Source organism: Cavia porcellus, unplaced genomic scaffold, assembly GCF_034190915.1.
Source record: "Cavia porcellus strain 051 isolate PalLab524CR breed Dunkin Hartley unplaced genomic scaffold, mCavPor4.1 scaffold_19, whole genome shotgun sequence".
Classification (NCBI taxonomy): Eukaryota; Metazoa; Chordata; class Mammalia; order Rodentia; family Caviidae; genus Cavia; species Cavia porcellus.
The window spans coordinates 64,481,691-64,509,683 of NW_026947502.1; the positions used below are offsets into that span (position 1 = coordinate 64,481,691).

Below are 27,993 nucleotides of genomic sequence, written 5' to 3' on the forward strand. Positions count from 1 at the left end.
AAATCATTTTATAATGAAAAGAAATACATTTATTGAAATTGGAACATAAACAATTAACAAGCTGTATTAGTCACCTTTTTATTGCTGGGATAAAATATCTGACACTTACATGTTAAATGAGGAAAAGGTCTATTTTTAACTCACACTGTTAGAGATTTCAGTTCATTGGGGCTCACTCTAAGGTAAAAATATCATGGCAGGGGTAGGGTGCAGGAACTTGCTCATTTGGTGACCTTCACAAAGCAGGGAGCGTGGATAAACTAAAGAAAAGCTAGACCTCTCAAAGTCATGATTCCAGTGACCTTCTCACTCGAAGTAGGCCCCACATCCCAAAAGCTCATTCGTTGATGAGAGTAGCATACAATCAAAACCCCTCTAGGTGTCCCCACCTGAATCAACACAAGAGTAGTCTTGGCAACCTGCACTTCAGCCTCACATACAGAGGGCCAGAGCAGAAGGACATGTCCCACCACACTCAAGGTGAAAAAGAGAGGACTTAACTGAATCAGTGAAAAAAAAAACCAGAAAAGCAAAAAAACAAAAATCAATCAACCAACCAAATCCAACAAAAACAGTGAAAATTACAAAAAACAAAACAAAACCAGTGGAGGTTTGTAGAAAAAGTGCCACAAAGAAAACAGAACTTCTACAATAAGATTCATTATGACGCCCATTCTGGTTTGACTATTATCTTCTTTTGAAGTTCTGTAATGTCTCCAATATTTTGGTTTTGTTCTTTACTATTTTGTTCAATTTTATTATAACTGATGATATAGGCAATTCTTTTTAAGATAGCAAGAGGCATTATGGTAACCATTGTTGATCACCTTGTATTTTGTTTTTACAGTGTGTATTATGTCCATTCTTTTGATTTCACAGACTCTGTTTTGCAACATCACATATGGTTTTATTCTCTTCAAAAGAAGTAACAAGAACTGTGGGAGTAATAAAACCCAAACTGTGTAACAGTCATTGTACAAAAGAAAGTGCTCTAAAGGATATAACTGCATGTATATATATATTTTATTGTTTTGTGTTGTTTTTATCGGTACCAGGGATCGAACTCACAACTGCCTGCTTGTAAGGCAGGCGCTTGTGCCACAGAGCTAAATCCCCAGCACCCAACTGAGTGTATATTTAAGTGTATAAGATAGATAACAGATTACTGAGTTTTGCTGGATCGTTGAACAAAACTGTTCGCAGTCTCACTGTTTGAAAGTCCCCTCTATATGCTTTAATTTGGTAACTTCAACAACTATTTCTAAGATGACAATATGTAATTAACTAGTGATTTCCTACTGTTTATTTTTTCTGAAATTCTGTATAACTTGTACACTATTTCTGTTTTTTTCTTTTTTCTCCTTACAATTATTTTCTCTTTTTCCTTTTTATCGAATAAAATTAAAAACAAAAAAGAAAGAAAGAAAGAAAACAGAACTTCCAAAGGGAGAGAAGAGGAATGCAAAAAAGCAGGCTATAGAAAGGAAAATATACAAGAAAGGTAAAATCTGTCAAAAAAATGGAATAAGACAAGCCAAGGAAAAAACAATTTGATTAAAACAAGATTAAAAAAATATGGTGAAGGTACACCAAAGATATACAGAGAAAAAACAAACACATCCTACACCAATGGGAGAAACAAAAGCCCAGTATCAGGGTCTACAATAGTCCTCTCCAACAGCTGCATATAAGTGAGGTTCTCATGCGTGTTGGGGTCGAAGAAGCCCTTGGTGTCGTCGCCGGGGTCCGCCAGGACGCGGTTCATCTCCTCGTCAAAGTAGCCGCGCTGGTAGGCCACGCCCACAGGCACGCGGTGGCTGTGCACCGGGTCGATGATGCCACCCGTGGCGATCTGGGCCTCCAGCAGGCGGATGCCGTGGTCGCGCACGATGAGGTCCCTCTGCATGGCCTGGAAGAGCGAGATCTGCTCCCCGGAGTAGGGGTCGGTGTAGCCGGTGACGGCGCGCTCGGCAGACAGCAGCTTCTCCCGGATCTCGCCGCCCACCACGCCCTCGGCCACGGCCTCCTCCACGGACAGCTTCCGGTTGCTCACCGGGTCGATGACGAAGCCGGTGGCCGCCTGTGCCTCCAGGAGCACCAGGGCCGTGCCGGGCCGCAGCAGCCCCTTCCACATGGCCTGGTAGATGCTCATCTTCTCCTGGCGGCCCGCCTGGCCCTTGCCGGGCACCAGCACCCCCGCGATGCAGCTGGTGCCCTCCAGGTAACGCTTGACCGAGTCCATCTCCGTCACCTCCTGCAGCGTCTTGGCGCCCTGGGCCAGGTCTCGGAGGGTGTCGGGGCCCAGGATCCCGGACTTGTGCAGCTCGGACGCCGACACCCTGCGCCGCAGGCCCCGGAAGGACACGCTGCTAAGCCGTGTCTCTGTCTCCTCGATGATCCGGATGAGGATGGCCACGAGGTCGGGCAGTGCCAGGGTGCTGGCCGCGTGCTGGGCCAGGAGCTCGTCGCGGCGGGCCTCGGTCAAGTAAGAGGAGAAGAGGACGTCCCACACGGGCACCGGCTGGCCCTGGAACTGCCCCGAGCGCACCTCCATGGTGGCGGCACGGAGGGCCTGCTCCTGGCGGCGGCGGCGGGCAGCCTCAGCCTCGGTCTCGCGTGGGGATGGCTCCCCCTTGCCGGGCGAGGGCTCCCGAGACTCGGGCCGGGCCCCGTGGGACCCCTCGGCCTCCTCGATGATGGTAGTCAGCCTGCGGGTCAGCGCAGGCAAGGACAGTGCTCCTGAGCCAAACTGGGCAAGCAGTTCCTCCCGGGTGGTCCCGCTCACGTAGCTGGACGCCAGCACGTCCCACACGGGGACCGTGCGCCCCTGCAGGTGGCCCACCCGGACCTCCATGGTGGCCGCGCGTAGGGCCCCGGGCGGGGTCCCGTCGTTGGCCCGGGCCAGCAGCGAGGCCAGGGTGGCGCCCACGTCCCTCACGGTCAGCGTGCCCGCCCGGTACCGGCCCAGGAGGTCCTGGCGCAGGCTCTCGGGCACCTCGCGGTAGAAGAGGAGCTCCCAGACGGAGACGCTCTGGCCCTGGAAGTCGCCCGAGCCCGGCGTCACCCGCGCGTCTCGCAGAGCGCTGCGCAGCTCCTCGCTCAGCTGGTGCACCGCGGAGCCCTGGGCCGCCAGCTGCAGCATGTAGAGGCCGGTGTCCGGGTCGCGCACGCATCGGCGCAGCAGCTGCACGTAGGTGAGGTTCTCGTGCGTGTTGGGGTCGAAGAAGCCCTTGGTGTCGTCGCCGGGGTCCGCCAGGACGCGGTTCATCTCCTCGTCAAAGTAGCCGCGCTGGTAGGCCACGCCCACAGGCACGCGGTGGCTGTGCACCGGGTCGATGATGCCACCCGTGGCGATCTGGGCCTCCAGCAGGCGGATGCCGTGGTCGCGCACGATGAGGTCCCTCTGCATGGCCTGGAAGAGCGAGATCTGCTCCCCGGAGTAGGGGTCGGTGTAGCCGGTGACGGCGCGCTCGGCAGACAGCAGCTTCTCCCGGATCTCGCCGCCCACCACGCCCTCGGCCACGGCCTCCTCCACGGACAGCTTCCGGTTGCTCACCGGGTCGATGACGAAGCCGGTGGCCGCCTGTGCCTCCAGGAGCACCAGGGCTGTGCCGGGCCGCAGCAGCCCCTTCCACATGGCCTGGTAGATGCTCATCTTCTCCTGGCGGCCCGCCTGGCCCTTGCCGGGCACCAGCACCCCCGCGATGCAGCTGGTGCCCTCCAGGTAACGCTTGACCGAGTCCATCTCCGTCACCTCCTGCAGCGTCTTGGCGCCCTGGGCCAGGTCTCGGAGGGTGTCGGGGCCCAGGATCCCGGACTTGTGCAGCTCGGACGCCGACACCCTGCGCCGCAGGCCCCGGAAGGACACGCTGCTAAGCCGTGTCTCTGTCTCCTCGATGATCCGGATGAGGATGGCCACGAGGTCGGGCAGTGCCAGGGTGCCGGCCGCGTGCTGGGCCAGGAGCTCGTCGCGGCGGGCCTCGGTCAAGTAAGAGGAGAAGAGGACGTCCCACACGGGCACCGGCTGGCCCTGGAACTGCCCCGAGCGCACCTCCATGGTGGCGGCACGGAGGGCCTGCTCCTGGCGGCGGCGGCGGGCAGCCTCAGCCTCGGTCTCGCGTGGGGATGGCTCCCCCTTGCCGGGCGAGGGCTCCCGAGACTCGGGCCGGGCCCCGTGGGGCCCCTCGGCCTCCTCGATGATGGTAGTCAGCCTGCGGGTCAGCGCAGGCAAGGACAGTGCTCCTGAGCCAAACTGGGCAAGCAGTTCCTCCCGGGTGGTCCCGCTCACGTAGCTGGACGCCAGCACGTCCCACACGGGGACCGTGCGCCCCTGCAGGTGGCCCACCCGGACCTCCATGGTGGCCGCGCGTAGGGCCCCGGGCGGGGTCCCGTCGTTGGCCCGGGCCAGCAGCGAGGCCAGGGTGGCGCCCACGTCCCTCACGGTCAGCGTGCCCGCCCGGTACCGGCCCAGGAGGTCCTGGCGCAGGCTCTCGGGCACCTCGCGGTAGAAGAGGAGCTCCCAGACGGAGACGCTCTGGCCCTGGAAGTCGCCCGAGCCCGGCGTCACCCGCGCGTCTCGCAGAGCGCTGCGCAGCTCCTCGCTCAGCTGGTGCACCGCGGAGCCCTGGGCCGCCAGCTGCAGCATGTAGAGGCCGGTGTCCGGGTCGCGCACGCATCGGCGCAGCAGCTGCACGTAGGTGAGGTTCTCGTGCGTGTTGGGGTCGAAGAAGCCCTTGGTGTCGTCGCCGGGGTCCGCCAGGACGCGGTTCATCTCCTCGTCAAAGTAGCCGCGCTGGTAGGCCACGCCCACAGGCACGCGGTGGCTGTGCACCGGGTCGATGATGCCACCCGTGGCGATCTGGGCCTCCAGCAGGCGGATGCCGTGGTCGCGCACGATGAGGTCCCTCTGCATGGCCTGGAAGAGCGAGATCTGCTCCCCGGAGTAGGGGTCGGTGTAGCCGGTGACGGCGCGCTCGGCAGACAGCAGCTTCTCCCGGATCTCGCCGCCCACCACGCCCTCGGCCACGGCCTCCTCCACGGACAGCTTCCGGTTGCTCACCGGGTCGATGACGAAGCCGGTGGCCGCCTGTGCCTCCAGGAGCACCAGGGCTGTGCCGGGCCGCAGCAGCCCCTTCCACATGGCCTGGTAGATGCTCATCTTCTCCTGGCGGCCCGCCTGGCCCTTGCCGGGCACCAGCACCCCCGCGATGCAGCTGGTGCCCTCCAGGTAACGCTTGACCGAGTCCATCTCCGTCACCTCCTGCAGCGTCTTGGCGCCCTGGGCCAGGTCTCGGAGGGTGTCGGGGCCCAGGATCCCGGACTTGTGCAGCTCGGACGCCGACACCCTGCGCCGCAGGCCCCGGAAGGACACGCTGCTAAGCCGTGTCTCTGTCTCCTCGATGATCCGGATGAGGATGGCCACGAGGTCGGGCAGTGCCAGGGTGCCGGCCGCGTGCTGGGCCAGGAGCTCGTCGCGGCGGGCCTCGGTCAAGTAAGAGGAGAAGAGGACGTCCCACACGGGCACCGGCTGGCCCTGGAACTGCCCCGAGCGCACCTCCATGGTGGCGGCACGGAGGGCCTGCTCCTGGCGGCGGCGGCGGGCAGCCTCAGCCTCGGTCTCGCGTGGGGATGGCTCCCCCTTGCCGGGCGAGGGCTCCCGAGACTCGGGCCGGGCCCCGTGGGGCCCCTCGGCCTCCTCGATGATGGTAGTCAGCCTGCGGGTCAGCGCAGGCAAGGACAGTGCTCCTGAGCCAAACTGGGCAAGCAGTTCCTCCCGGGTGGTCCCGCTCACGTAGCTGGACGCCAGCACGTCCCACACGGGGACCGTGCGCCCCTGCAGGTGGCCCACCCGGACCTCCATGGTGGCCGCGCGTAGGGCCCCGGGCGGGGTCCCGTCGTTGGCCCGGGCCAGCAGCGAGGCCAGGGTGGCGCCCACGTCCCTCACGGTCAGCGTGCCCGCCCGGTACCGGCCCAGGAGGTCCTGGCGCAGGCTCTCGGGCACCTCGCGGTAGAAGAGGAGCTCCCAGACGGAGACGCTCTGGCCCTGGAAGTCGCCCGAGCCCGGCGTCACCCGCGCGTCTCGCAGAGCGCTGCGCAGCTCCTCGCTCAGCTGGTGCACCGCGGAGCCCTGGGCCGCCAGCTGCAGCATGTAGAGGCCGGTGTCCGGGTCGCGCACGCATCGGCGCAGCAGCTGCACGTAGGTGAGGTTCTCGTGCGTGTTGGGGTCGAAGAAGCCCTTGGTGTCGTCGCCGGGGTCCGCCAGGACGCGGTTCATCTCCTCGTCAAAGTAGCCGCGCTGGTAGGCCACGCCCACAGGCACGCGGTGGCTGTGCACCGGGTCGATGATGCCACCCGTGGCGATCTGGGCCTCCAGCAGGCGGATGCCGTGGTCGCGCACGATGAGGTCCCTCTGCATGGCCTGGAAGAGCGAGATCTGCTCCCCGGAGTAGGGGTCGGTGTAGCCGGTGACGGCGCGCTCGGCAGACAGCAGCTTCTCCCGGATCTCGCCGCCCACCACGCCCTCGGCCACGGCCTCCTCCACGGACAGCTTCCGGTTGCTCACCGGGTCGATGACGAAGCCGGTGGCCGCCTGTGCCTCCAGGAGCACCAGGGCTGTGCCGGGCCGCAGCAGCCCCTTCCACATGGCCTGGTAGATGCTCATCTTCTCCTGGCGGCCCGCCTGGCCCTTGCCGGGCACCAGCACCCCCGCGATGCAGCTGGTGCCCTCCAGGTAACGCTTGACCGAGTCCATCTCCGTCACCTCCTGCAGCGTCTTGGCGCCCTGGGCCAGGTCTCGGAGGGTGTCGGGGCCCAGGATCCCGGACTTGTGCAGCTCGGACGCCGACACCCTGCGCCGCAGGCCCCGGAAGGACACGCTGCTAAGCCGTGTCTCTGTCTCCTCGATGATCCGGATGAGGATGGCCACGAGGTCGGGCAGTGCCAGGGTGCCGGCCGCGTGCTGGGCCAGGAGCTCGTCGCGGCGGGCCTCGGTCAAGTAAGAGGAGAAGAGGACGTCCCACACGGGCACCGGCTGGCCCTGGAACTGCCCCGAGCGCACCTCCATGGTGGCGGCACGGAGGGCCTGCTCCTGGCGGCGGCGGCGGGCAGCCTCAGCCTCGGTCTCGCGTGGGGATGGCTCCCCCTTGCCGGGCGAGGGCTCCCGAGACTCGGGCCGGGCCCCGTGGGGCCCCTCGGCCTCCTCGATGATGGTAGTCAGCCTGCGGGTCAGCGCAGGCAAGGACAGTGCTCCTGAGCCAAACTGGGCAAGCAGTTCCTCCCGGGTGGTCCCGCTCACGTAGCTGGACGCCAGCACGTCCCACACGGGGACCGTGCGCCCCTGCAGGTGGCCCACCCGGACCTCCATGGTGGCCGCGCGTAGGGCCCCGGGCGGGGTCCCGTCGTTGGCCCGGGCCAGCAGCGAGGCCAGGGTGGCGCCCACGTCCCTCACGGTCAGCGTGCCCGCCCGGTACCGGCCCAGGAGGTCCTGGCGCAGGCTCTCGGGCACCTCGCGGTAGAAGAGGAGCTCCCAGACGGAGACGCTCTGGCCCTGGAAGTCGCCCGAGCCCGGCGTCACCCGCGCGTCTCGCAGAGCGCTGCGCAGCTCCTCGCTCAGCTGGTGCACCGCGGAGCCCTGGGCCGCCAGCTGCAGCATGTAGAGGCCGGTGTCCGGGTCGCGCACGCATCGGCGCAGCAGCTGCACGTAGGTGAGGTTCTCGTGCGTGTTGGGGTCGAAGAAGCCCTTGGTGTCGTCGCCGGGGTCCGCCAGGACGCGGTTCATCTCCTCGTCAAAGTAGCCGCGCTGGTAGGCCACGCCCACAGGCACGCGGTGGCTGTGCACCGGGTCGATGATGCCACCCGTGGCGATCTGGGCCTCCAGCAGGCGGATGCCGTGGTCGCGCACGATGAGGTCCCTCTGCATGGCCTGGAAGAGCGAGATCTGCTCCCCGGAGTAGGGGTCGGTGTAGCCGGTGACGGCGCGCTCGGCAGACAGCAGCTTCTCCCGGATCTCGCCGCCCACCACGCCCTCGGCCACGGCCTCCTCCACGGACAGCTTCCGGTTGCTCACCGGGTCGATGACGAAGCCGGTGGCCGCCTGTGCCTCCAGGAGCACCAGGGCCGTGCCGGGCCGCAGCAGCCCCTTCCACATGGCCTGGTAGATGCTCATCTTCTCCTGGCGGCCCGCCTGGCCCTTGCCGGGCACCAGCACCCCCGCGATGCAGCTGGTGCCCTCCAGGTAACGCTTGACCGAGTCCATCTCCGTCACCTCCTGCAGCGTCTTGGCGCCCTGGGCCAGGTCTCGGAGGGTGTCGGGGCCCAGGATCCCGGACTTGTGCAGCTCGGACGCCGACACCCTGCGCCGCAGGCCCCGGAAGGACACGCTGCTAAGCCGTGTCTCTGTCTCCTCGATGATCCGGATGAGGATGGCCACGAGGTCGGGCAGTGCCAGGGTGCCGGCCGCGTGCTGGGCCAGGAGCTCGTCGCGGCGGGCCTCGGTCAAGTAAGAGGAGAAGAGGACGTCCCACACGGGCACCGGCTGGCCCTGGAACTGCCCCGAGCGCACCTCCATGGTGGCGGCACGGAGGGCCTGCTCCTGGCGGCGGCGGCGGGCAGCCTCAGCCTCGGTCTCGCGTGGGGATGGCTCCCCCTTGCCGGGCGAGGGCTCCCGAGACTCGGGCCGGGCCCCGTGGGACCCCTCGGCCTCCTCGATGATGGTAGTCAGCCTGCGGGTCAGCGCAGGCAAGGACAGTGCTCCTGAGCCAAACTGGGCAAGCAGTTCCTCCCGGGTGGTCCCGCTCACGTAGCTGGACGCCAGCACGTCCCACACGGGGACCGTGCGCCCCTGCAGGTGGCCCACCCGGACCTCCATGGTGGCCGCGCGTAGGGCCCCGGGCGGGGTCCCGTCGTTGGCCCGGGCCAGCAGCGAGGCCAGGGTGGCGCCCACGTCCCTCACGGTCAGCGTGCCCGCCCGGTACCGGCCCAGGAGGTCCTGGCGCAGGCTCTCGGGCACCTCGCGGTAGAAGAGGAGCTCCCAGACGGAGACGCTCTGGCCCTGGAAGTCGCCCGAGCCCGGCGTCACCCGCGCGTCTCGCAGAGCGCTGCGCAGCTCCTCGCTCAGCTGGTGCACCGCGGAGCCCTGGGCCGCCAGCTGCAGCATGTAGAGGCCGGTGTCCGGGTCGCGCACGCATCGGCGCAGCAGCTGCACGTAGGTGAGGTTCTCGTGCGTGTTGGGGTCGAAGAAGCCCTTGGTGTCGTCGCCGGGGTCCGCCAGGACGCGGTTCATCTCCTCGTCAAAGTAGCCGCGCTGGTAGGCCACGCCCACAGGCACGCGGTGGCTGTGCACCGGGTCGATGATGCCACCCGTGGCGATCTGGGCCTCCAGCAGGCGGATGCCGTGGTCGCGCACGATGAGGTCCCTCTGCATGGCCTGGAAGAGCGAGATCTGCTCCCCGGAGTAGGGGTCGGTGTAGCCGGTGACGGCGCGCTCGGCAGACAGCAGCTTCTCCCGGATCTCGCCGCCCACCACGCCCTCGGCCACGGCCTCCTCCACGGACAGCTTCCGGTTGCTCACCGGGTCGATGACGAAGCCGGTGGCCGCCTGTGCCTCCAGGAGCACCAGGGCCGTGCCGGGCCGCAGCAGCCCCTTCCACATGGCCTGGTAGATGCTCATCTTCTCCTGGCGGCCCGCCTGGCCCTTGCCGGGCACCAGCACCCCCGCGATGCAGCTGGTGCCCTCCAGGTAACGCTTGACCGAGTCCATCTCCGTCACCTCCTGCAGCGTCTTGGCGCCCTGGGCCAGGTCTCGGAGGGTGTCGGGGCCCAGGATCCCGGACTTGTGCAGCTCGGACGCCGACACCCTGCGCCGCAGGCCCCGGAAGGACACGCTGCTAAGCCGTGTCTCTGTCTCCTCGATGATCCGGATGAGGATGGCCACGAGGTCGGGCAGTGCCAGGGTGCCGGCCGCGTGCTGGGCCAGGAGCTCGTCGCGGCGGGCCTCGGTCAAGTAAGAGGAGAAGAGGACGTCCCACACGGGCACCGGCTGGCCCTGGAACTGCCCCGAGCGCACCTCCATGGTGGCGGCACGGAGGGCCTGCTCCTGGCGGCGGCGGCGGGCAGCCTCAGCCTCGGTCTCGCGTGGGGATGGCTCCCCCTTGCCGGGCGAGGGCTCCCGAGACTCGGGCCGGGCCCCGTGGGGCCCCTCGGCCTCCTCGATGATGGTAGTCAGCCTGCGGGTCAGCGCAGGCAAGGACAGTGCTCCTGAGCCAAACTGGGCAAGCAGTTCCTCCCGGGTGGTCCCGCTCACGTAGCTGGACGCCAGCACGTCCCACACGGGGACCGTGCGCCCCTGCAGGTGGCCCACCCGGACCTCCATGGTGGCCGCGCGTAGGGCCCCGGGCGGGGTCCCGTCGTTGGCCCGGGCCAGCAGCGAGGCCAGGGTGGCGCCCACGTCCCTCACGGTCAGCGTGCCCGCCCGGTACCGGCCCAGGAGGTCCTGGCGCAGGCTCTCGGGCACCTCGCGGTAGAAGAGGAGCTCCCAGACGGAGACGCTCTGGCCCTGGAAGTCGCCCGAGCCCGGCGTCACCCGCGCGTCTCGCAGAGCGCTGCGCAGCTCCTCGCTCAGCTGGTGCACCACGGAGCCCTGGGCCGCCAGCTGCAGCATGTAGAGGCCGGTGTCCGGGTCGCGCACGCATCGGCGCAGCAGCTGCACGTAGGTGAGGTTCTCGTGCGTGTTGGGGTCGAAGAAGCCCTTGGTGTCGTCGCCGGGGTCCGCCAGGACGCGGTTCATCTCCTCGTCAAAGTAGCCGCGCTGGTAGGCCACGCCCACAGGCACGCGGTGGCTGTGCACCGGGTCGATGATGCCACCCGTGGCGATCTGGGCCTCCAGCAGGCGGATGCCGTGGTCGCGCACGATGAGGTCCCTCTGCATGGCCTGGAAGAGCGAGATCTGCTCCCCGGAGTAGGGGTCGGTGTAGCCGGTGACGGCGCGCTCGGCAGACAGCAGCTTCTCCCGGATCTCGCCGCCCACCACGCCCTCGGCCACGGCCTCCTCCACGGACAGCTTCCGGTTGCTCACCGGGTCGATGACGAAGCCGGTGGCCGCCTGTGCCTCCAGGAGCACCAGGGCCGTGCCGGGCCGCAGCAGCCCCTTCCACATGGCCTGGTAGATGCTCATCTTCTCCTGGCGGCCCGCCTGGCCCTTGCCGGGCACCAGCACCCCCGCGATGCAGCTGGTGCCCTCCAGGTAACGCTTGACCGAGTCCATCTCCGTCACCTCCTGCAGCGTCTTGGCGCCCTGGGCCAGGTCTCGGAGGGTGTCGGGGCCCAGGATCCCGGACTTGTGCAGCTCGGACGCCGACACCCTGCGCCGCAGGCCCCGGAAGGACACGCTGCTAAGCCGTGTCTCTGTCTCCTCGATGATCCGGATGAGGATGGCCACGAGGTCGGGCAGTGCCAGGGTGCCGGCCGCGTGCTGGGCCAGGAGCTCGTCGCGGCGGGCCTCGGTCAAGTAAGAGGAGAAGAGGACGTCCCACACGGGCACCGGCTGGCCCTGGAACTGCCCCGAGCGCACCTCCATGGTGGCGGCACGGAGGGCCTGCTCCTGGCGGCGGCGGCGGGCAGCCTCAGCCTCGGTCTCGCGTGGGGATGGCTCCCCCTTGCCGGGCGAGGGCTCCCGAGACTCGGGCCGGGCCCCGTGGGGCCCCTCGGCCTCCTCGATGATGGTAGTCAGCCTGCGGGTCAGCGCAGGCAAGGACAGTGCTCCTGAGCCAAACTGGGCAAGCAGTTCCTCCCGGGTGGTCCCGCTCACGTAGCTGGACGCCAGCACGTCCCACACGGGGACCGTGCGCCCCTGCAGGTGGCCCACCCGGACCTCCATGGTGGCCGCGCGTAGGGCCCCGGGCGGGGTCCCGTCGTTGGCCCGGGCCAGCAGCGAGGCCAGGGTGGCGCCCACGTCCCTCACGGTCAGCGTGCCCGCCCGGTACCGGCCCAGGAGGTCCTGGCGCAGGCTCTCGGGCACCTCGCGGTAGAAGAGGAGCTCCCAGACGGAGACGCTCTGGCCCTGGAAGTCGCCCGAGCCCGGCGTCACCCGCGCGTCTCGCAGAGCGCTGCGCAGCTCCTCGCTCAGCTGGTGCACCGCGGAGCCCTGGGCCGCCAGCTGCAGCATGTAGAGGCCGGTGTCCGGGTCGCGCACGCATCGGCGCAGCAGCTGCACGTAGGTGAGGTTCTCGTGCGTGTTGGGGTCGAAGAAGCCCTTGGTGTCGTCGCCGGGGTCCGCCAGGACGCGGTTCATCTCCTCGTCAAAGTAGCCGCGCTGGTAGGCCACGCCCACAGGCACGCGGTGGCTGTGCACCGGGTCGATGATGCCACCCGTGGCGATCTGGGCCTCCAGCAGGCGGATGCCGTGGTCGCGCACGATGAGGTCCCTCTGCATGGCCTGGAAGAGCGAGATCTGCTCCCCGGAGTAGGGGTCGGTGTAGCCGGTGACGGCGCGCTCGGCAGACAGCAGCTTCTCCCGGATCTCGCCGCCCACCACGCCCTCGGCCACGGCCTCCTCCACGGACAGCTTCCGGTTGCTCACCGGGTCGATGACGAAGCCGGTGGCCGCCTGTGCCTCCAGGAGCACCAGGGCCGTGCCGGGCCGCAGCAGCCCCTTCCACATGGCCTGGTAGATGCTCATCTTCTCCTGGCGGCCCGCCTGGCCCTTGCCGGGCACCAGCACCCCCGCGATGCAGCTGGTGCCCTCCAGGTAACGCTTGACCGAGTCCATCTCCGTCACCTCCTGCAGCGTCTTGGCGCCCTGGGCCAGGTCTCGGAGGGTGTCGGGGCCCAGGATCCCGGACTTGTGCAGCTCGGACGCCGACACCCTGCGCCGCAGGCCCCGGAAGGACACGCTGCTAAGCCGTGTCTCTGTCTCCTCGATGATCCGGATGAGGATGGCCACGAGGTCGGGCAGTGCCAGGGTGCCGGCCGCGTGCTGGGCCAGGAGCTCGTCGCGGCGGGCCTCGGTCAAGTAAGAGGAGAAGAGGACGTCCCACACGGGCACCGGCTGGCCCTGGAACTGCCCCGAGCGCACCTCCATGGTGGCGGCACGGAGGGCCTGCTCCTGGCGGCGGCGGCGGGCAGCCTCAGCCTCGGTCTCGCGTGGGGATGGCTCCCCCTTGCCGGGCGAGGGCTCCCGAGACTCGGGCCGGGCCCCGTGGGACCCCTCGGCCTCCTCGATGATGGTAGTCAGCCTGCGGGTCAGCGCAGGCAAGGACAGTGCTCCTGAGCCAAACTGGGCAAGCAGTTCCTCCCGGGTGGTCCCGCTCACGTAGCTGGACGCCAGCACGTCCCACACGGGGACCGTGCGCCCCTGCAGGTGGCCCACCCGGACCTCCATGGTGGCCGCGCGTAGGGCCCCGGGCGGGGTCCCGTCGTTGGCCCGGGCCAGCAGCGAGGCCAGGGTGGCGCCCACGTCCCTCACGGTCAGCGTGCCCGCCCGGTACCGGCCCAGGAGGTCCTGGCGCAGGCTCTCGGGCACCTCGCGGTAGAAGAGGAGCTCCCAGACGGAGACGCTCTGGCCCTGGAAGTCGCCCGAGCCCGGCGTCACCCGCGCGTCTCGCAGAGCGCTGCGCAGCTCCTCGCTCAGCTGGTGCACCGCGGAGCCCTGGGCCGCCAGCTGCAGCATGTAGAGGCCGGTGTCCGGGTCGCGCACGCATCGGCGCAGCAGCTGCACGTAGGTGAGGTTCTCGTGCGTGTTGGGGTCGAAGAAGCCCTTGGTGTCGTCGCCGGGGTCCGCCAGGACGCGGTTCATCTCCTCGTCAAAGTAGCCGCGCTGGTAGGCCACGCCCACAGGCACGCGGTGGCTGTGCACCGGGTCGATGATGCCACCCGTGGCGATCTGGGCCTCCAGCAGGCGGATGCCGTGGTCGCGCACGATGAGGTCCCTCTGCATGGCCTGGAAGAGCGAGATCTGCTCCCCGGAGTAGGGGTCGGTGTAGCCGGTGACGGCGCGCTCGGCAGACAGCAGCTTCTCCCGGATCTCGCCGCCCACCACGCCCTCGGCCACGGCCTCCTCCACGGACAGCTTCCGGTTGCTCACCGGGTCGATGACGAAGCCGGTGGCCGCCTGTGCCTCCAGGAGCACCAGGGCCGTGCCGGGCCGCAGCAGCCCCTTCCACATGGCCTGGTAGATGCTCATCTTCTCCTGGCGGCCCGCCTGGCCCTTGCCGGGCACCAGCACCCCCGCGATGCAGCTGGTGCCCTCCAGGTAACGCTTGACCGAGTCCATCTCCGTCACCTCCTGCAGCGTCTTGGCGCCCTGGGCCAGGTCTCGGAGGGTGTCGGGGCCCAGGATCCCGGACTTGTGCAGCTCGGACGCCGACACCCTGCGCCGCAGGCCCCGGAAGGACACGCTGCTAAGCCGTGTCTCTGTCTCCTCGATGATCCGGATGAGGATGGCCACGAGGTCGGGCAGTGCCAGGGTGCCGGCCGCGTGCTGGGCCAGGAGCTCGTCGCGGCGGGCCTCGGTCAAGTAAGAGGAGAAGAGGACGTCCCACACGGGCACCGGCTGGCCCTGGAACTGCCCCGAGCGCACCTCCATGGTGGCGGCACGGAGGGCCTGCTCCTGGCGGCGGCGGCGGGCAGCCTCAGCCTCGGTCTCGCGTGGGGATGGCTCCCCCTTGCCGGGCGAGGGCTCCCGAGACTCGGGCCGGGCCCCGTGGGGCCCCTCGGCCTCCTCGATGATGGTAGTCAGCCTGCGGGTCAGCGCAGGCAAGGACAGTGCTCCTGAGCCAAACTGGGCAAGCAGTTCCTCCCGGGTGGTCCCGCTCACGTAGCTGGACGCCAGCACGTCCCACACGGGGACCGTGCGCCCCTGCAGGTGGCCCACCCGGACCTCCATGGTGGCCGCGCGTAGGGCCCCGGGCGGGGTCCCGTCGTTGGCCCGGGCCAGCAGCGAGGCCAGGGTGGCGCCCACGTCCCTCACGGTCAGCGTGCCCGCCCGGTACCGGCCCAGGAGGTCCTGGCGCAGGCTCTCGGGCACCTCGCGGTAGAAGAGGAGCTCCCAGACGGAGACGCTCTGGCCCTGGAAGTCGCCCGAGCCCGGCGTCACCCGCGCGTCTCGCAGAGCGCTGCGCAGCTCCTCGCTCAGCTGGTGCACCGCGGAGCCCTGGGCCGCCAGCTGCAGCATGTAGAGGCCGGTGTCCGGGTCGCGCACGCATCGGCGCAGCAGCTGCACGTAGGTGAGGTTCTCGTGCGTGTTGGGGTCGAAGAAGCCCTTGGTGTCGTCGCCGGGGTCCGCCAGGACGCGGTTCATCTCCTCGTCAAAGTAGCCGCGCTGGTAGGCCACGCCCACAGGCACGCGGTGGCTGTGCACCGGGTCGATGATGCCACCCGTGGCGATCTGGGCCTCCAGCAGGCGGATGCCGTGGTCGCGCACGATGAGGTCCCTCTGCATGGCCTGGAAGAGCGAGATCTGCTCCCCGGAGTAGGGGTCGGTGTAGCCGGTGACGGCGCGCTCGGCAGACAGCAGCTTCTCCCGGATCTCGCCGCCCACCACGCCCTCGGCCACGGCCTCCTCCACGGACAGCTTCCGGTTGCTCACCGGGTCGATGACGAAGCCGGTGGCCGCCTGTGCCTCCAGGAGCACCAGGGCCGTGCCGGGCCGCAGCAGCCCCTTCCACATGGCCTGGTAGATGCTCATCTTCTCCTGGCGGCCCGCCTGGCCCTTGCCGGGCACCAGCACCCCCGCGATGCAGCTGGTGCCCTCCAGGTAACGCTTGACCGAGTCCATCTCCGTCACCTCCTGCAGCGTCTTGGCGCCCTGGGCCAGGTCTCGGAGGGTGTCGGGGCCCAGGATCCCGGACTTGTGCAGCTCGGACGCCGACACCCTGCGCCGCAGGCCCCGGAAGGACACGCTGCTAAGCCGTGTCTCTGTCTCCTCGATGATCCGGATGAGGATGGCCACGAGGTCGGGCAGTGCCAGGGTGCCGGCCGCGTGCTGGGCCAGGAGCTCGTCGCGGCGGGCCTCGGTCAAGTAAGAGGAGAAGAGGACGTCCCACACGGGCACCGGCTGGCCCTGGAACTGCCCCGAGCGCACCTCCATGGTGGCGGCACGGAGGGCCTGCTCCTGGCGGCGGCGGCGGGCAGCCTCAGCCTCGGTCTCGCGTGGGGATGGCTCCCCCTTGCCGGGCGAGGGCTCCCGAGACTCGGGCCGGGCCCCGTGGGGCCCCTCGGCCTCCTCGATGATGGTAGTCAGCCTGCGGGTCAGCGCAGGCAAGGACAGTGCTCCTGAGCCAAACTGGGCAAGCAGTTCCTCCCGGGTGGTCCCGCTCACGTAGCTGGACGCCAGCACGTCCCACACGGGGACCGTGCGCCCCTGCAGGTGGCCCACCCGGACCTCCATGGTGGCCGCGCGTAGGGCCCCGGGCGGGGTCCCGTCGTTGGCCCGGGCCAGCAGCGAGGCCAGGGTGGCGCCCACGTCCCTCACGGTCAGCGTGCCCGCCCGGTACCGGCCCAGGAGGTCCTGGCGCAGGCTCTCGGGCACCTCGCGGTAGAAGAGGAGCTCCCAGACGGAGACGCTCTGGCCCTGGAAGTCGCCCGAGCCCGGCGTCACCCGCGCGTCTCGCAGAGCGCTGCGCAGCTCCTCGCTCAGCTGGTGCACCGCGGAGCCCTGGGCCGCCAGCTGCAGCATGTAGAGGCCGGTGTCCGGGTCGCGCACGCATCGGCGCAGCAGCTGCACGTAGGTGAGGTTCTCGTGCGTGTTGGGGTCGAAGAAGCCCTTGGTGTCGTCGCCGGGGTCCGCCAGGACGCGGTTCATCTCCTCGTCAAAGTAGCCGCGCTGGTAGGCCACGCCCACAGGCACGCGGTGGCTGTGCACCGGGTCGATGATGCCACCCGTGGCGATCTGGGCCTCCAGCAGGCGGATGCCGTGGTCGCGCACGATGAGGTCCCTCTGCATGGCCTGGAAGAGCGAGATCTGCTCCCCGGAGTAGGGGTCGGTGTAGCCGGTGACGGCGCGCTCGGCAGACAGCAGCTTCTCCCGGATCTCGCCGCCCACCACGCCCTCGGCCACGGCCTCCTCCACGGACAGCTTCCGGTTGCTCACCGGGTCGATGACGAAGCCGGTGGCCGCCTGTGCCTCCAGGAGCACCAGGGCCGTGCCGGGCCGCAGCAGCCCCTTCCACATGGCCTGGTAGATGCTCATCTTCTCCTGGCGGCCCGCCTGGCCCTTGCCGGGCACCAGCACCCCCGCGATGCAGCTGGTGCCCTCCAGGTAACGCTTGACCGAGTCCATCTCCGTCACCTCCTGCAGCGTCTTGGCGCCCTGGGCCAGGTCTCGGAGGGTGTCGGGGCCCAGGATCCCGGACTTGTGCAGCTCGGACGCCGACACCCTGCGCCGCAGGCCCCGGAAGGACACGCTGCTAAGCCGTGTCTCTGTCTCCTCGATGATCCGGATGAGGATGGCCACGAGGTCGGGCAGTGCCAGGGTGCCGGCCGCGTGCTGGGCCAGGAGCTCGTCGCGGCGGGCCTCGGTCAAGTAAGAGGAGAAGAGGACGTCCCACACGGGCACCGGCTGGCCCTGGAACTGCCCCGAGCGCACCTCCATGGTGGCGGCACGGAGGGCCTGCTCCTGGCGGCGGCGGCGGGCAGCCTCAGCCTCGGTCTCGCGTGGGGATGGCTCCCCCTTGCCGGGCGAGGGCTCCCGAGACTCGGGCCGGGCCCCGTGGGGCCCCTCGGCCTCCTCGATGATGGTAGTCAGCCTGCGGGTCAGCGCAGGCAAGGACAGTGCTCCTGAGCCAAACTGGGCAAGCAGTTCCTCCCGGGTGGTCCCGCTCACGTAGCTGGACGCCAGCACGTCCCACACGGGGACCGTGCGCCCCTGCAGGTGGCCCACCCGGACCTCCATGGTGGCCGCGCGTAGGGCCCCGGGCGGGGTCCCGTCGTTGGCCCGGGCCAGCAGCGAGGCCAGGGTGGCGCCCACGTCCCTCACGGTCAGCGTGCCCGCCCGGTACCGGCCCAGGAGGTCCTGGCGCAGGCTCTCGGGCACCTCGCGGTAGAAGAGGAGCTCCCAGACGGAGACGCTCTGGCCCTGGAAGTCGCCCGAGCCCGGCGTCACCCGCGCGTCTCGCAGAGCGCTGCGCAGCTCCTCGCTCAGCTGGTGCACCGCGGAGCCCTGGGCCGCCAGCTGCAGCATGTAGAGGCCGGTGTCCGGGTCGCGCACGCATCGGCGCAGCAGCTGCACGTAGGTGAGGTTCTCGTGCGTGTTGGGGTCGAAGAAGCCCTTGGTGTCGTCGCCGGGGTCCGCCAGGACGCGGTTCATCTCCTCGTCAAAGTAGCCGCGCTGGTAGGCCACGCCCACAGGCACGCGGTGGCTGTGCACCGGGTCGATGATGCCACCCGTGGCGATCTGGGCCTCCAGCAGGCGGATGCCGTGGTCGCGCACGATGAGGTCCCTCTGCATGGCCTGGAAGAGCGAGATCTGCTCCCCGGAGTAGGGGTCGGTGTAGCCGGTGACGGCGCGCTCGGCAGACAGCAGCTTCTCCCGGATCTCGCCGCCCACCACGCCCTCGGCCACGGCCTCCTCCACGGACAGCTTCCGGTTGCTCACCGGGTCGATGACGAAGCCGGTGGCCGCCTGTGCCTCCAGGAGCACCAGGGCCGTGCCGGGCCGCAGCAGCCCCTTCCACATGGCCTGGTAGATGCTCATCTTCTCCTGGCGGCCCGCCTGGCCCTTGCCGGGCACCAGCACCCCCGCGATGCAGCTGGTGCCCTCCAGGTAACGCTTGACCGAGTCCATCTCCGTCACCTCCTGCAGCGTCTTGGCGCCCTGGGCCAGGTCTCGGAGGGTGTCGGGGCCCAGGATCCCGGACTTGTGCAGCTCGGACGCCGACACCCTGCGCCGCAGGCCCCGGAAGGACACGCTGCTAAGCCGTGTCTCTGTCTCCTCGATGATCCGGATGAGGATGGCCACGAGGTCGGGCAGTGCCAGGGTGCCGGCCGCGTGCTGGGCCAGGAGCTCGTCGCGGCGGGCCTCGGTCAAGTAAGAGGAGAAGAGGACGTCCCACACGGGCACCGGCTGGCCCTGGAACTGCCCCGAGCGCACCTCCATGGTGGCGGCACGGAGGGCCTGCTCCTGGCGGCGGCGGCGGGCAGCCTCAGCCTCGGTCTCGCGTGGGGATGGCTCCCCCTTGCCGGGCGAGGGCTCCCGAGACTCGGGCCGGGCCCCGTGGGGCCCCTCGGCCTCCTCGATGATGGTAGTCAGCCTGCGGGTCAGCGCAGGCAAGGACAGTGCTCCTGAGCCAAACTGGGCAAGCAGTTCCTCCCGGGTGGTCCCGCTCACGTAGCTGGACGCCAGCACGTCCCACACGGGGACCGTGCGCCCCTGCAGGTGGCCCACCCGGACCTCCATGGTGGCCGCGCGTAGGGCCCCGGGCGGGGTCCCGTCGTTGGCCCGGGCCAGCAGCGAGGCCAGGGTGGCGCCCACGTCCCTCACGGTCAGCGTGCCCGCCCGGTACCGGCCCAGGAGGTCCTGGCGCAGGCTCTCGGGCACCTCGCGGTAGAAGAGGAGCTCCCAGACGGAGACGCTCTGGCCCTGGAAGTCGCCCGAGCCCGGCGTCACCCGCGCGTCTCGCAGAGCGCTGCGCAGCTCCTCGCTCAGCTGGTGCACCGCGGAGCCCTGGGCCGCCAGCTGCAGCATGTAGAGGCCGGTGTCCGGGTCGCGCACGCATCGGCGCAGCAGCTGCACGTAGGTGAGGTTCTCGTGCGTGTTGGGGTCGAAGAAGCCCTTGGTGTCGTCGCCGGGGTCCGCCAGGACGCGGTTCATCTCCTCGTCAAAGTAGCCGCGCTGGTAGGCCACGCCCACAGGCACGCGGTGGCTGTGCACCGGGTCGATGATGCCACCCGTGGCGATCTGGGCCTCCAGCAGGCGGATGCCGTGGTCGCGCACGATGAGGTCCCTCTGCATGGCCTGGAAGAGCGAGATCTGCTCCCCGGAGTAGGGGTCGGTGTAGCCGGTGACGGCGCGCTCGGCAGACAGCAGCTTCTCCCGGATCTCGCCGCCCACCACGCCCTCGGCCACGGCCTCCTCCACGGACAGCTTCCGGTTGCTCACCGGGTCGATGACGAAGCCGGTGGCCGCCTGTGCCTCCAGGAGCACCAGGGCCGTGCCGGGCCGCAGCAGCCCCTTCCACATGGCCTGGTAGATGCTCATCTTCTCCTGGCGGCCCGCCTGGCCCTTGCCGGGCACCAGCACCCCCGCGATGCAGCTGGTGCCCTCCAGGTATCTTTTCACCTCCTCTTTTTTTTCAATTTGTGCTATGGTACTCTTCCCTTCCTCTAGGTCTGACAATGTCTCCTTTGTGATGATTTTTGATCCATAAAGCTCCAGTGCTGTTATTTTTGTTCTGATTCCACTGAACCATAGTTGTTTTGTCTTTGTTTCCTTCTCTGCAATTATTTGTAAAATGACTTTAACTACTGTATCTAGTGCTTGTGCTGTGTTTTCTTTGTATACTCTAACTAGTTCTAGCTTTTTCTCCTCAGTTACATATTCTGAATTCAGCAACTCCCACACAGATGGCCTCTGATCCCTGTACTTACCCACCTTTATCTCTACTTTGTGTGCCTCAAAGACTCTTTTGGTTGCCTCATCAACATATGTAGCATCTTTTGCCTCCCTGATCAGCGGGAAAAGAATCCAGCCAGATTCCTCCCTCTGGCATCTATTCTGAAGCTCCTGATAGGTGACTTTGTCATGTGTGTTGGGATCCACAAACCTTTTTGTTACATGCTTTTTATCTTCAATGAGTGCATATATGTCCTTGTGCAGACATCCACGTCTGTAGGCTGTTTCCAGTGGCAGCCGATGGTGGTGCAGGGGATCCACGATGCCACCTGTGGCTACCTGCACCTCCAGCAGCCTCAGGGCCTCGTCTCTCTGGATTAGCTTTTTCTTCATGGCCATGAACAGTGGGATTATTTCCCCTGTATCTGGGTCAGTATAGCCCATTGCAGCTCTCTCTGCAGCCAGAAGCCTTTCCTGCAGTTCTCTGCTTACCAAGCCTGCTGCTACAGCCTCGTTCACACACAGTTTCTGGTGGGTGTGGGGGTCTAGCAGGAACCCAGTGGCTGCCTGAGCTTCTAGCATCTGGGCTGCGAATCCTGCAGGGATGAGCTTTTTCTTGCTGGCCTCCTCAAAGCTCAGGACCTCTTTGGTGGAGGGTAAAGTCACCCCAGCAATGCAGCCGGTGCCCTCCAGGTAGGCGTTCACATGATCCAGCTGGTGGAGGTCCTGGGATCCACTCTTCCCACTGCAAATTGCATCCAGGGTCTTCTTGTTGATGGCCCCAGAGTTGAACAGTTCTGCAGCTGTTACTTCCCCCTGAATGGCTGGTACCTTGATGACTTGGCTTTGTTTTTCTATTTCTTCGATAGTAGTGGTTATGACTGCCAGCAGTTTGTCTATGTCCATATTCTGGGTCCTGTACTCCCACACTAGCTCTTTTTTCTTTTTCTCTGTGAAGTACTGAGAGCACAAGACATCCCAGACAGACACTGTCTGACCTTTAAATCTCCCCAAATGCATTTCTACAGTTCTGGATTTCAGCATGTGCCTTGTGGCCTCATCAATGTATTTGTAGGTCTCTCCTTTCTTTACAATCTGTAACATGTATAGGCCTGTCTCAGGATCTTCTATGCAGCGCTCCAGCAGTTGCAAGTACGTGAGGTTCTCATGTGTGTTAGGGTCGAAGAAGCCCTTGGTGTCGTCACTGGAGTCCGCCAGGATTTGGTTCATTTCCTCATCAAAGTAGCCACGCTGGTAGGCCACATCCACAGGCACGCGGTGGCTGTGCACAGGGTCGATGATGCCACCCGTGGCGATCTGGGCCTCCAGCAGGCGGATGCCGTGGTCGCGCACGACGAGGTCCCTCTGCATGGCCTGGAAGAGCGAGATCTGCTCCCCAGAGTAGGGGTCGGTGTAGCCGGTGACGGCGCGCTCTGCTGACAGCAACTTTACAAAGGTATCCTTGCTGAACATCCCAGCTGTGAATGCCTCCTCCACAGTCAGCTTCTGATTCTCCACTGGGTCGATGATGAAGCCGGTGGCCGCCTGTGCTTCCAGGAGCACTAGAGCCGTGCCAGGCCGCAGGATATTCCTTCTCAAGGCCTCAGAGATGCTCATCTTCTCATTGGTATCCTGGATGAGGATGCCAGCAATGAAGTTGCCTCCTTCCAGGGACTGCTTCACACTGTCCATCTTTGTTACCTCTTCCACTGTCCTCTTCCCTTGAGTCAATTCATCCAATGTCTGCTTGTTAATCAGCTGAGATCTGAATAGGTCATTGGCAGACACCTCTTTCCGGAGTCCTCTGAAGGTGACCTTTGGGGTCTGCTTTTCTGCAGCCTCCACCAGGGCAGTGATCGCAGTGACTACCTGCCTCAGGGCTGCGGCTCGCCCAGACTGACAGAGTGCTACCAGCTCCTGGCGCTTGTCCGCATTGATGTACTCTGAGCGAAGCAGGTCCCAGAGTGACACACTGCACCCTTGGAACCTCCCCATGCTGATGGGCACTTTCATGGCCCTCAGTGCCACAGCAGTGTGTTCATCTACCTCAAGCACAATGTCCTGGGGCAATGGCAGCAGCCACAGGCCAGTGTTACTGTCCAGGACACATCGCTCCTTGAGCTGCTGATAAGTCACCTTTTCCTTAGCACTGGGGTCAAAGAAAAACTTATTGTCCTCTTTGATGGTTGTCAGTGTCTGGCTGGTCTGCTCATCTAGGACTCTAAGCCTGTTGGCCACTGCCTGGGGCAGGTGCACCCCATAAACAGGCTCCACTGCACCCCCTGTGGCCAGCTGCACCTGCAAGAGGGGAAAGCCTTCTCTCTGGGGCACAAGCCCTTTCTCCATGGCCTGCCACAGCGACAGGGAGCCCCCTGAGTAAGGATCAGCATATCCGGCCACAGCCTTCTCAGCCTGCCTGAGCTGCTCACTCAGTTCCTTGCTCACTAGGCCAGCCTTGACTGCATCTTCCACTGATAGCCTTTGGTTGGTCAGTGGGTCAATAAGGAAGCCAGATGCTATCTGGGCTTCCAAGAGCCTCTGTCCCAGGCCCCTGGGCAGTAGGCCATCTCTCATAGCCTGGGAAATGCTCACTTTGGTCCCAGAGGGCTGTAGTAGCACACCAGCCACAGAGCCAGTCCCCCAGAGGCAGGCCTTCACAGCAGGCAGCTCAGCAACTTCAGCCGGTGACTGTGTGCCCTGAGCCAGTGCCACCAGTGTCTCCTGGGTGATGATCCCTGCATCCTGCAGCCAGACAGCAGGGATCTCACCTCTTGGGCCTGGAACTGTGACATGGGTCTGGGCCAGGAGCTCTTCCCTCTGTACCTGACTGCACACAGTGGCTTGCAGTTGTGGCACAGAGGTCCTCCCGACCCGCACATCCTCCAGGAGGTCTCTGCGCTGCTCCTCAGTGAAGTGGCAGGAATTGAGCAGGTCCCAGAGAGACAAGCCATCTTTAGTTCCTGGTGTGGCCTGTAGGGTCTCCTGGATCTGAGTGTCAGTTGGCACAGCAGGAGTACTTTCTTCTAGGGGCAAGAGGTAAAAACCAGAGGCCTTATCTCGAGTACACTGCTCCAGAAGCTGGGTATAGGTGGTGTGCCCCTGACCGTCTGGCATGGGGAAGGTCTTGGGAGAGTTAGACAAGACAGCCTCCATCTCCTGGTCAATGCAACCACGTTGGATGGCCACAGACATGGGGAGGTGGTAGTGGCCCATGGGATCAATGACCCCTCCTGTGGATACCTGGGCTTCAAGGAGGCGGGTGGCCTGCTCCACAGGGATAAGGCCTTTCTTCATGGCTTGGAATAAGGATAATCTCTTCCCAGAGAAGGGGTCTCTGATGCCAGTGACAGAGTCCTCTGCCTGCTTCAGCCTGATGTATACCTCTGGCCCCACCACTCCCCTGCATACAGCCTCATCCACTGACAGGGTTTCTAGACTGCAGGGGTCTATGATGGCTCCAGTGGCTGCTTGAGCTTCCAGCAGGGCCAGCACCACACCTGGCGCCAGCAGCTTCTGTTTCATGGCTTGGTAGAGGCTGAGCCTCTGGTTGGAGGGCTGCAACAGCACTCCACCCACTGCGCCTGAGCCTTGAAGGCACTGGTGGACTCTGTCCCTGTGGAGGAGGATGTCTGGGCTGACCACCCCCTCCAGGACCTGGTCCAACAGCTCCTGGTCAATGATGTTGGCCTCTAAGAGCTGGTAGGCAGTGACTCGGCCACGCAGTGCAGGTAGTGTGATGTCAGCCCACCTCTTCATCTCTGTCTCCAGCAGCTGTGTGACCTGCTTGAGTGTAACCTTGCGCTGCCGATAGTGCTTCAGCAGCCGCCTCCTCCAATCTTCATTGAAGTACTCCGAGTTGATCAGCTCCCATGCAGAAATCCTCTGTCCTCGGAACCGTCCATACCTCACAGACAGCAGCAAATTCTGGAAGGCCTCTCTGGTGGCCCCATCCACCAGCTGGGGCTGTGTGCTGCTCAGTGGCAAGAGGTACAGTCCTGTTTCAGGATCACGCATGCAGCGCTCCAGCAGCTGTAGGTAGGTGAGGTTTTCGTGTGTGTTGGGATCAAAGAAGCCCTTGGTGTCATCAGATGGGTCCGACAAGACTGCATTTAGCATTTGGTCAAAGTAGCCACGCTGGTAGGCCACATCCACAGGCACACGGTGGCTGTGCACAGGGTCAATGATACCACCTGTGGCGATCTGTGCCTCCAGGAGGCGGATGGCATGGTCATGCACAATGAGGTCCTTCTGCATGGCCTGAAAAAGAGAGATCTGTTCCCCAGAGTAGGGGTCAGTATAGCCAGTGATGGCGCGCTCAGCTGACAGCAGCTTTGCATACACATCAGGACCAATGACATCAGCCCTGAGAGCCTCCTCCACGGAGTATCTCTTGTTTCCCTTTGGGTCAATGATGAAGCCTGTGGCAGCCTGGGCCTCAAGGAGGATGAGAGCAGTACCTGGCCTGAGAAGCCTCTTGCTGCAGGCCTCATAGATGCTGAGGCGCTCCTGAGATTCAGGCAGTAGCAGGCCAGCAATGCAGCCTGTGCCCTGCAGGTACCTCTGCACTGAGTCCAGGCTACACACATCCTTAGCTGAGGCCTGCCCACATTCCAGCTTCTCGTACAGCTCTTGGTCAATTATCTCAGCTCTTAGCAGCTCTCCTGGTGTCACAGTGTTCCTCAGTCCAGCAAAAGTAACTCTGGTAGCTGCAGCCTGCTCAATGGTGGCCTTCAGCTGAGCTTCCAGCTCCTCTATTGAGAGAGTCCCTTCCTGGTACTGCTGGGTCAGTAGTGCCCTCCGCTCCACAGGGACTGCCTCAGAGAAGAGCAGCTCCCAAAGGGACACGGGCCGGCCCTGGAACTTTCTCACAGAGATAGAAGCTGTAGCTGCACTCAAAGCTTGTCGAGTACGTTGTTCAATGAACATGGGTCCCTGGAGCACTTCTCCATGGGGCTCCCTGAAAAGTGGTATAAAGGCAAGCCCTGTCTCCGGGTCAGTGACGCAGCAGGCCAACAGCTGCTCATAGCTCACACTGCCATGGGTTCTGGGGTCTGAGAAGCCTGCAGCCTGGGAGAGATGTTGCTGAGTCTCTTCATCCAGGTAGCCAAGGCGTAAGGCCGCTTTTAGGGGCAGCCGGAACCTACGGGCTGGGCAGACCAGTCCACCTGTGGCCAGCTGGGCATCCAGAAGGCGCAGAGCCAGTACCTGATCCACCAGCTCCTTCTTCATGGCCTGAAAGAGGGGGATCCAGGAGCTACTTAAAGGGTCATAGTACCCAGTCACTGCCTGCTCTGCCACCAGGAGCTGCTTGTGAAGTTCTGGGCCAACCAAGCCCACCCTGACTGCCTCATCCACCCACAGCCGTTGGCCTGTGGCTGGGTCCACCAGGGTACGGGTAGCAGCTTGAGACTCCAGGAGTGGGAGTGCAGTGCCCATTGGAAGCAGGTGTTCAGTGGTGGCCTGAAAGAAGCTCTTCTTGTGGCCTTCAGGCAGTAGGACGATGCCCGCCACACTGCTGGTGCCCTCCAGGTAGCGCTGCACCTCAGGGCGCATGCTCACATCTGATATGGCCAGTGTGCCCTCCTGCAAGCCCTGGACTACCTCCTTGTCTAGGACACCCACTTCTAGCAGCTCAGCAACATTGGCTGCCCCTGCCAGGGTATGGAAGGTGGTCTTGAGGGATAGCAAAGCCAACCCTGACCCAGGAGCCTGCACACACCTGGCTAGCAGGGTACTGTACAGCAGTTGCTCCTTGGTGTTGGGGTCAAGAAAACCCGAGGCATCTGTGCTAGGCTCCAGCTTGGACAAACTAAGCCATGTTTCCTGGTCCAGGAGGCCCTGCTGGCAGGCAAGCTCAGGGGCCACTCGCACGCCCCGAGCAGGGTCCACCAGGCCCCCAGTGGCCAGCTGGGCCTCTAGCCATCTGCACCCAAGAGTCCATTCCACAACTTTCTTCCCCATAGCTTGGAAGAGGGCCAGCTTCTCACCCCCATAGGGGTCAGGATAACCAGTGACTGCACGTTCAGCAGCCAGTAGCTTCTCCTTCAGCTCTAGCCCTACCAGGCCCTGCTGCAGGGCCTTGGACACAGGGAGCAGTTGGCCCTGGGCAGGGTCCACAAGGCCCCCCGTGGCTGCCTGAGCCTCCAACAGAGCCAGCCCAAATACAGCAGGCAGGAGACCCTGCTTTGTGGCAGCATAGATACTCTGGGTCTGCCCTGAGGCCTCCACGTACACTCCAGCAATGCTCTTGGCTTTGGTGAACAGAGGTGTCTCCACTTGGCCTCTGGGGGTGCTGGTTTCTAGCCCAGCCTTCATGTTTTTGGTGACCATTGCCTGCTTAGTGCTGCTGGTGACCAGGACATCATGAGGAGGAGCCTGGCCATTCATTGCACACAGCTGCTTGTACAGAACTTGCCCAAGTTCCACTGTTTCCTGTAGGAGACAGAAAGTCTCAGTCAGGGACCCTGAACCATCAGGCAGAGAAGACACAGTTGTGAGGTCAACTCCATATCCTCCTCAGCTGAAGCCTGGAGTGGTGCCACGTTAGTGGAAGGCCCAGATACAGCTTGCCTCCTGGGATTGGGGTGGGGGGTGGGGGGAGCTTCTCTATGGGAGAGGAGTTCTCCCTGTCCCATAGGTCACCTGTGGAGGGTGACAGATGTACTTACCAAGCTCAGTATATTTAAGGTACAGTGTGCCCACAGGGACCAAGGACTGGCCACCTATCAGGGCTCAAGGTCTCTGTTTCCTCTTATGAATGGTCCTCTGACCTCTACTCCTGGACCCCAAGGTCCTGAGGCAAAGAAGTGAGCTCCTTCCTGGGCCTCTCACTGCCCCTACCTCTGCTGAGGGCTCAGTCTGCCCTGTGAGCCCTGCTATGGCCCCTCTGCTCCTCTGTCATGGGGACCCCAGTATCTGCAGACACATGTCCTCCTCCCGCCCCTACCTGTCCCTGGTTATGTGATTCCAAACCAACTCCACAAGTTCCACCTGTCCCTGATTCTCTTGGCTCCAACAACTATGGCTGCCCAGATCCATCCGCTTCTGAATTGGGTTGGACTGATTGCTCAAAAAAGCTATGTCAGTGTCCTAACCTACAGTACCTGTAAAGAGTGTGACCTTATTTGGAAACAGGATGTCTGCAGACTTATGATGAGGTCACACTGAAAGTATCTGGCCCTAGTCCAGGATACCCGGTGTCCTTATAAGAAGACAGACACACAGGAGAAAATAGCAGGGTGACAGCTTGAGGACGCTAGGAGCTCGGAGGGGCAGGTGGAGCCCTCCCCTGGAAGCCTGTGCAGGGAATGTGTCCTCCCACACCTTGATCACAAACCTCTAGCCTGTGTTGTTTTTGGCTCCAGTCTGGGCCACTGTAAACCCGGCCCCCACCCTGTGCTCACCTGCCCTGGTTACCAGACCTGTACCCCGTGTCCTCAGAACCATACCCT

The 27,993-nt window shown here is 64.5% G+C and overlaps 1 protein-coding gene across 1 annotated transcript in view; it reads right to left on the minus strand.

Annotated features, from left to right (window-relative positions):
- Positions 1-3: 3 nt before the first annotated feature.
- The window catches only part of Eppk1 (epiplakin 1), a 31,135-nt gene continuing 3,145 nt past the window's right edge, over positions 4-27,993 (minus strand). The window contains exon 2 of the mRNA XM_003463728.3: positions 4-26,974. Within this exon, the coding sequence (XP_003463776.2) occupies positions 1,622-26,929 (25,308 nt within the window). The 5' untranslated portion in view covers positions 26,930-26,974 and the 3' untranslated portion in view covers positions 4-1,621. The remainder of the gene's footprint in view (positions 26,975-27,993) is intronic.